At 40.9% G+C, this 9,350-nt stretch overlaps 1 protein-coding gene across 1 annotated transcript; it reads right to left on the bottom strand.

Moving 5' to 3' along the window:
• Positions 1 to 1,156: 1,156 nt before the first annotated feature.
• LOC147864430 (uncharacterized) lies at positions 1,157 to 3,695 on the bottom strand. The gene is made up of 2 exons (XM_087319167.1): positions 2,497 to 3,695; positions 1,157 to 2,466 (listed from the first exon to the last, which is right to left on the bottom strand). The coding sequence occupies exons 1-2, from the start codon at positions 3,577 to 3,579 to the stop codon at positions 1,324 to 1,326; spliced, it is 2,226 nt and encodes a 741-aa protein (XP_087175293.1). The 5' UTR covers positions 3,580 to 3,695; the 3' UTR covers positions 1,157 to 1,323.
• Between the last annotated feature and the right edge of the window lie 5,655 nt (positions 3,696 to 9,350).

The raw sequence follows: 9,350 nt of genomic DNA, 5'->3' as shown, positions 1-9,350 counted from the left end.
TAAGGATCCAAACATGATGTCTACCTTCATTTCTTCATCAATCTTATTGCCCGTTGATATTGCTCTATCATATGCATATGAATGTTTGCTTATGAAGGCATCAAGTGAGTCATCTTCTTTCATTTCCAAAGTGACCAAGTAACGAAATGAAAGGATTGTTGAGGTTCTGTCTGATGGTTTGTGGTATTCTTTAAGGAGATCCCACATTTCTTTAGATGGCTCGAGGTATTTGGTGAGAACGACTTGGTTGCCTGTTAGATGCATGATGATTTTAGGCCTTGCATCTAGAGTTGTTGTCATTTAATTTTTTGATCAAATACTTTCTTGTCATAGGTGTTGTTGATGTTGTTGTTGTTGAGAGTGTTGACGTTCCTTCACTCGAAGCCATTTTTGTAGACCTCCCGGATTGACCCTTCCGGATCAACCTGTGGAGAAGCTTTGGAGAGAAAATGGATGTCTAGGATTGTTTTGGCTTTGATACCATGTAAGCTATTACACATTTTGAGGCTTTCTCCTTCGAAGATCTTCTTGCTTCATCTTCGAGATCAAATTTTGTAGAGAAAGTGTTTGATCAACTTCATGAATCACTATGAATGGGCCCCGCAAAGTTGGTAAGGATCCAAACATGATGTCTACCTTCATTTCTTCATCAATCTTATTGCCCGTTGATATTGCTCTATCATATGCATATGAATGTTTGCTTATGAAGGCATCAAGTGAGTCATCTTCTTTCATTTCCAAAGTGACCAAGTAACGAAATGAAAGGATTGTTGAGGTTCTGTCTGATGGTTTGTGGTATTCTTTAAGGAGATCCCACATTTCTTTAGATGGCTCGAGGTATTTGGTGAGAACGACTTGGTTGCCTGTTAGATGCATGATGATTTTAGGCCTTGCATCTAGAGTTGTTGTCATTTAATTTTTTGATCAAATACTTTCTTGTCATAGGTGTTGTTGATGTTGTTGTTGTTGAGAGTGTTGACGTTCCTTCACTCGAAGCCATTTTTGTAGACCTCCCGGATTGACCCTTCCGGATCAACCTGTGGAGAAGCTTTGGAGAGAAAATGGATGTCTAGGATTGTTTTGGCTTTGATACCATGTAAGCTATTACACATAGCAAAGCTTTTATGTGGAAAAAACACGCTGACATAATAATTATTCTTATTGATGATATGTATATAGGTACAATCTTGGAAAACACTTACAAGTGAACCTGAACCTTCACGGTTATTGGAATAAATAGTTACATGTGAACCTTCAGTGTGTTCTTTTTTTATTCATGGTAATGTCTTCTCTAATATGTACTCTAAAATATTATTGCTTACATTAATAATAGTCTGACCAATCGTCCTCATGAACTACGAATGGAGAGAATGGTGGGGATGCTCTCGTAGTAGAATAGTCATTCTCCATCCCGACATCTAAGGACGGAGGGAATGAAGTCCTATTAGAAGGGAAATCATAACCTGTGAGACCTTTCCCAAGGAATTTTCTTGATGGTGTTCTTGCTGATAGCAAGGTCTCGGAAGACAACTTTTGGGGGCTCACCAAGTCCTCCAAGTAGTACATCCTCAAGTGGGTGTTCGCATAGGTGGAGCGCGATTCGGCTCCGGCAAGGAGCCGCCACCACCGCATGTTATCCACGGGGAGCATGTCCACGAGCAACCGATACATAATGATGCCTACCGTGGTGGCCACAAAGCACGCGCCGGGGATCGTGCTGCCCCACATGAGCCACCGGTAGAGCTCCCCGCATTCGTCCGGACAATCATTTTCCGGTGAGGCGGAGGAGGCGGCAGCGGCGAAGCCGGCCCCCCCGAATGCTATGGCCACGCCTACCAGCGAGAGCTTCAAGAAGAGCGTCGCCAGCAGCAGGTCCGACCTCAACTGATTCGCGATGCCATCCACATACTTGGTGGGTGTGGGCAGCAAGGCGGCTATGGCCACGCACATTGCTGCCACAGCAGAGTAGAAGGACACACCATTGCTCACCCAGAAGACCTTCATCTCCAGCCTCTGGAATGCCGTCTGTGATGGGAGCTGCAACCAGCCAGCAAAGGTCACACTCCCTATCAGCGCTGCTCCCACCAGCACTGCATTCAGTGCCTGCACATACACATCCCTGTCTCTCAACTGCTTCTCTTCGTACTCCTTGAAGGCCGGCCTTCCTCTCAGCAACTCCATCGCTTCTTGGTTGTTCTCCTCAAATGCTATCTGCAGTGCTGTCTTCCCTTTTGCGTCTTTCATCCCTGGGCTTGACCTCAGATTCAGTGATTTGAGGAGCTTCTCCACTATGTCTGCCCTCTTGTGCACCACAGCCCAGTGTAGACATGTGCGCTTATACTCCTCATCCCATTGATTCTCTGTCAGGAGTCCACGTTCCAGGAGAAACTCGAAGACCACATATTTCTCAGCATACAGAGCCAGATATGTAGGAAGCCCTTTTGGACTCCCAATCATCTCTAATTCCTGTCTCATGGAATCTTTGTTCATGGTCACGTCCTTCCTTGCATCATCCTCGAGTCTTTCGAGGGCTGCTTCTTTTAGCTTTTCCACAAGGTCGGCTAGAGTGATCTGCACATTGGCAGAGCACACCTTGCTCAATTCAACCAGTTGATCGAAGAAATCTCTATGGCCGTGCATAAGGGCACTCATCCCAACCTCTCCCTTGATCAATGCCTTCTTTGTTTGGGGATAGATGGCATGGATGATGCTCCCTTTGAGTGCCTCAACCACTCTAGTGTTCCCACACTCGGCAGCTGCCCGCAAGAATGTTGCTCCATCCTTATCTCTGCGGAGAAGATCCTCAGATCTTGCCATGGAGATCAATTTACTGATGAGGGGTATGGATCTAGCCTCCTTCAGGTACAAGGATGCATAATGGAGGATGTTTCTGCCAAAGGAATCTGTGTTCCAAGTCAGATCCGGCCTATGGAGAAATGCATTATCGGCGAGCAGCAGCATTTCGAACATTTCACCATTAGAGCAGTAGGTGATGGGCATGTCTCCGTTGTCATTGAGAACGGTGAGGCTTGCGCCATGCTCCACGAGGGACTGAGCCAAGTGCTTTTGCTGGTTCAGGATGGCCCTATGCAATGCTGTGTTGTTCCTCCGACCTACCCGGTGTAGAAGTCCCCCGGTGTCATCATCGAGATTGGAGAGATCCGTTCGGGTGCTCCCATTCGCCACCATATCGTCAACATCATTCATTTGGGTGTTCCCAGTCGCCACCATATTGTGAACATCATTCATTGCTCTTGAATGCAACCTCCCCGATCTGTCCATTGTGTTGTTCCTCCTACCTACCCAGTGTAGAAGTCCCCCGGTCTCATTGTCGAGATTGGGGGGATCCGTTCGGGTGTTCCCATTCGCCACCATATCATGAAGATCATTCATTTGGGTGTTCCCGTTCACCTCCATTTCGTGAAGATCATTCATCGCTCTCGCATGTGAACTCCCCGATCTGTCCATTGTGGTGTTCCTCCGACCTTCTGGGTGTAGCAATCTGTCGGTGTCGATGTCAAGATTGGAGAGATCCATTTGGGTGTTCCCATTTGCCACCATATCGTGAGGATCATTCATCGCTCTTGCATGCAAGCTCTCCACTTATGTCGATTGTCTGGTTTGGAGGATATCAAGGTCACACTTGAGAGGAGGCTTGATGCAATATGGGATTGGTTGAGCTTTTCCTTGTTGGGTTCTAGGGGCAAGACGAACAATTTGATTAGAGTTAACTAGCTAGCTCCTAGAAGGTCCAACCTATGTGTTTTTAAAAGTAGTGAGATTGTTTGGTTTGGGTCATTGTCATAGAGCGTAATAAACGCGTTCGTAGAAGCATTCAAACATTTGGAAATGAACACATTTGAAAAGGGAAAAGTGCTTTTTTTCCTTTTATGTACTTTAATTTGAAGACTCTCTCTCTCTCTCTCTCTCTCTCTCCCATCAATTGTTATGACATGTGAATTGAAGGAATGATGGGGGTGTGATGGATTCATAGATTCTGTTGCTATCGGATATTCTTCCATTTATGCATAGTTTTAATGACATAAACTGTAAGACAAAAAGCCTTGACATGCAATGCTTCCATTACTCATAGCATTTCAATAAAGGAGTTGTTTCTCAATGAATAATGAAATAAATCATAAAAGGCTCTTATGAAAGTATAATAAGACATTGTATGTGTTCTTCGTTTGACCCATTTGGTTGGTTAATATATGACAATTAACTTTTCACATGTTGCGCACAAGTTTGGAAGAAAGTCTAGTCCAAGTTTCACGCGTGCTACAAGAATTGGATGTAGTAATCAATCATTTTGCATTATTCGATATCATTAGGTCATGGCATTAGCAATAGCACTTCAAGGTCAACTCACTCCCACTTTGTATGCTAGCTAAGCAATTGCATGAGCTCGCCCACCCTTTCTCCTTTTGGATGTTTGACCCACGATATTTGCGTAAATAACAAATTTAAATGGATATTGCAATACTTGGATGTACTAATGAGTCATTGACAATTTTGCCATTGATATTATAGTGTGATTTATTACACCAATATTTTATTTGATATTGTCACTCAATGCATGATAATTAGTAGTAATGCTGGATGTGAGGCCTAGTTTTGATTCTTCAACCCAAGCATTATCAAAATAAATTATCTCTATTTTTATCCCTCTAAATCCCTATTTAGTGTCTTAGAATAATTCATCTATATAAGTTGGACCTTCTGCACGTTGATTAACCATTAATTACTTAATTCCTAGCCACAAGTACTCTACCTAGTGAGCCTCATCTTGGAACAACAACAGAAGGATCTGGACCCAAAATCACAGAATTGGAAGGCATCCGTGATCTTCACAAGTATGTGGTGAATGGGGACACCCAAATGGTTATCTCCATCCTCAAGCAAGTGATTCAGAGAACTTACAATAGGATTTATGAAATTGAAAGAGACGGAGAGATAGAGAGAAAGAGAAAAAGGAAGAAAGTTTAGTGTTGTTTAATCCTGTCTCTATACAACCAACCAACCACATCGAGAGATATTGTGGCGGTTATGGGTGCACCTTTTCACATTTGTTTATATTTTTGTATTATATTTATTATTTTTCTATCTATTTATTCTAACTAATTAGTTTATTACAAACACCTCCCATAAACTAATTAGTAGTGAATCATTGTAATCCTAAATTTTCACAACAAGCTTCAAATTTGTTTGGAGGGAGAGTCTTTGTTAAAAATTAGCCCACATATGATTTTTCGATGTAAACTCTAAGGTAAACTTGTTTTCTTCGGCTAACTCTCGTGTAAAGTGGTATTTTAAATCCATGTGCTTTGGATTCTTCGTCAAGTAGATACATGATATATTGTTGTAGAAGATTTTCAATTGAAGTGGTTTGCATAGTTGGAGTTCCTTTAACATTGTTTGCAACCATAGTCCTTTAGCGGCCAATGCCACTGCTACAAGTTCAACTTCAACAGATGAGAGCGTCACAAATTCTTGTTTTTTTCATTGCCATGTCAATATTGCTCCTACCATTATAAAAGAACAACCAATAGTAGATCTTCGTGAATCTTCGGGATTATTTATATGATAATCCATAGTTAGATGTGTGTTTTAGATATCGCATAGCTCTTTGAAGTGATTTCCAATGCATAAGGCCAAGGTTATGCATAAAGCGTGAAAGATAATTGATTGCAAAGCAAAGGGCAAGATGAGTTCCTATAACTAAATATTGAAGCTTTCTTGTTAATTGTTTAATTGGAAATTGCTTTACAAAATCAATATCTCTTTTTGTGGTTGGGCTATCGGATACAATTAAGTTACATGTAAATGAAAAAGGAGTAGTACAAGGTTTAATGTTTAGCATCCCAAAGGATTTCAAATTTTCATTAATGAATTTATTTGGATGAATGATGAAAGCGCCCATACTACGATTACGAATAACATGCATGCCTTGGAAATAAGATAAGGGACCTAAATATGTTCTTGAAAATGGTTTTGAAAGCTCTATCTTTTGCTTGGGTAATTTCAAATGGTGTTCCAACTATAGGAATGTCGTCTACATATAGTGTTACCACTAACAATCGATTAGATGTATGATTATGTCTACTGTATATATTTGGTTCCGATAACAATCTAGAGTAGCCATGGTGAGAACATGAAACCATAATCTAGGAGATTGTTTGAGTCCATAAAGTGATCATTGTAGCCAACAAATATAGTTTGGTTGAGAGCGTGACTCAAACCCAGGAGGTTGTTGTTGGCCTAAAAGTCCCACTCTACCCACTTGTATCCTGGTGTGAACACATCCTCACAGTTAGCTTGGATAAGTTACCGTAACTATATAAGTGAGAGACTAAGCATTGTATAGGAGGTTCGAGGGTTAAGGAAATGGTTTAGAAGATGGGGTTTGGATGATCTTTTAGAGCTTTTAGGCAATGTTATGCAGTATGTAATGATTGAGGAAAGGTTGATGGAATCATTAAGGATGAAGTGGGAAGATGCTACGAGGACAAATCTAGAATACTACATTGCAAATGTCAACCCTCAATGTCGGTCTCAATATAAAGAAAGAATGTTTATTGATCGTATCCAACCTTATCTCATTACCAATATGAGTAGTAATGCCCGTAGAGACGCCCTTACACTACTTCACACTCGATCTCACAAGTTAGGTATTGAAGTTGCATTGTTATACGTTTTAGGGTTAGGGTTAATGATAATGATAATGATGATGATTGATGATGAAGATAGACATGGTGTAATAGTGAAAATGATGGAGAGTATAATGGTGAGAGAGATCATGAAGAACAAGACAAGCATTGAGGGGTGGGGGGTGGTTCCTAGAATGGCTCCACCCCCTTCCCAAGGGGGTTCAACGTAAGGGGGAAGAGAGAGAGAGAGAGAGAGAGAGAGAGAGAGAGAGAGGGAGAAATGATCATTGTATTCATTCATTCCCCATAAGGGGTTAAATAGGTACAAAGGGGTAGATACACAAGGGTGCAAGCCCCCTTGGCATTCACACCTAGTCACTCACTCACACCTCTTTGTATCCACCACACTCACACTTACATTCACACGCATAATCGTATAACATTACACATACATATCAACACATTACATCTTTCACCCTCACTCATCACACTTATCAATCTCCCGTACATCAAGATATGCTGACATACTAAGAGGGAGTGATAACTTAGTGCTATACTTAAGACACCACCGAGAAGGTTGAGCTCATATGTGTATGCTTTATTCACACATAGAGACTTTGTGCTTCAATGTATGAATACCCCTTCTTAGGAAGGAGACACATATCAAGAACACATGTATATTCTCGTCCCATAGGTCAAAATTGGCCTCTTTATGGACGATAAAAATTCTAATTCTCTCTCTTTCCTTTGTAAAGTGCCTTATGGTTTTGGATGTAGTTAAGGATAAAGAAATCTACCCAAAGCATTTGCATGAGTATAAATGGCTTATTCAAAGAAAGAGAAGAGTATGGGAAGTTACTCAACAATTTCTCCAAACGCAAGAGAAAGCACATGCATGTGCTAAATTTTCGGGAAATCTAAAAGGGAAACATGTTGAGAGTTATGGTGACTTAACTCTTCATGACTTGTCTATGCATTGTAAGAATTTATATGAGTTATCTCTTGCCGGTGTAAGAAATCAAGCAATAACACAAGAGATAGGAAGAAAATAACAGGGAGAGAGAGAGAGAGAGATCAAGAACCAACAGTTGTATTTCTCACACTTGATGAATTGTGGTTACAATGTGTATATATGAGAGAGAGGGTAGTTACAAAAACGTTTTTATAAATGAGGGGTATTTTAGGAATATTTATTTATTACGTTATTTATCACAATATGTTTTATTTTTACTCGTAATATTATACTTTATTTTATATTCTAACACCCCCCCATAAAATAAAGAGTTTATTTTTCTTTATTGATCTTACTAATACTAAGACCAATTTTATTACAACAAATCCAATGTTTTTGTTGTGGTACAATGTACTGGCTTCGTAAAAAAATCCACCCACATTGTTGTAGTAGATGTGTAATCGTGAAGAATTTTTTCGACCCACATCTCGAACTTGTGTAATCCACCCACATCTCGAACTTGTGAAGAATTGTGTAATCCACCCACATCTCGAACTTGTGAAGAATTTCTTCGACCAACTTCCGTTGCGACATAGTAAGTGTGCCTTCCATCCTATTCGTTGTTACCTTGATACCAAGGCAATACTCTAGTGGTCCAAGGTCTTTGACGGGAAACTTCTCCTTGAGTTGATTTATAGCCTTTCGCATTGAAGTAGTTGGAAAATCATCCACATACACACCAATGATGACATAGTCACTTCCTTCTTTACGAATGTAAAGATTTGGCTCAACTTGAAGATGCCGAAAATTAATAGACATAAGAAATGTCTGGAGCTTGTGGTGCTACATTTGTGTAGATTGTTTCAAACCATACAATGACTTATGAAGCTTACAAACATACTTTGGGAATTTTGAATCTTCAAAAAATGGCGGTTGTTGCATGAATATTTCTTCATTTAAGTCACCATGTAAAAATGTGGTTTTGATATCCAAGTGGTGAAGTTCGAGATTGAAACTGGCCGAAAAAGCAAGCATGGTTTGTAATGGAACCATTTTTAGTGTCGGAGCAAATGTTTCTTTAAAATCCACGCTAGGAATTTGTGTAAAACCACGAGCGATGACACGAGCTTTATATCTCGTCACTACACCATGTGCATCCTTAAATCGGCCATGTGAAGTCCCAACTGTCAGACGCATTTGAAATGAAGGACCTGGGGGACCTTCATTATTTTCTTGGGATCGAGGTGATCCGAACTCTCGATGACATATTGCTCTCACAAAGACACTATGTGTTGAATATGCTATTCAAGTTTGGCATGACTGAATGCCAACCAATCTCCACACCCCTGGACCAGAACCTGAAGCTACGTCCCAACTCCGGACCGGCCTGTAATGAGAAACGATTCCGACAAATTGTTTGAAGCCTTATCTACTTAACAATCACCCAACCCTACATCAGTTATCCGGTTGGACTGATTAACCAATTCATGCAGAAGCCGACGGTGGAGCACCTTCAGTGCGCACACCGGATACTCCTATATGTTAGTGGCACTAAGGATAAGGGGCTGTTATACCGACACGATATAGCTGGGAAGCTAGTTGGATATACAAATGCCGATTGGGTTGGTGATGCATCGGATCGTCGATCCAACTCCGGATATATGTTTTCTCTTTGTAGCGCAACTGTTGCGTGGAGTAGCAAAAAGCAGCCAACAGTGGCTCTTTTGAGCACTGAGGCTGAATATCGGGGT

Source organism: Azolla caroliniana, unplaced genomic scaffold, assembly GCF_043228905.1.
Source record: "Azolla caroliniana isolate FFs.n. ecotype wild unplaced genomic scaffold, voAzoCaro1.0.p SCAF_5, whole genome shotgun sequence".
NCBI lineage: Eukaryota > Viridiplantae > Streptophyta > Polypodiopsida > Salviniales > Salviniaceae > Azolla > Azolla caroliniana.
This window is presented reverse-complemented; position numbering and strand designations above follow the sequence as displayed.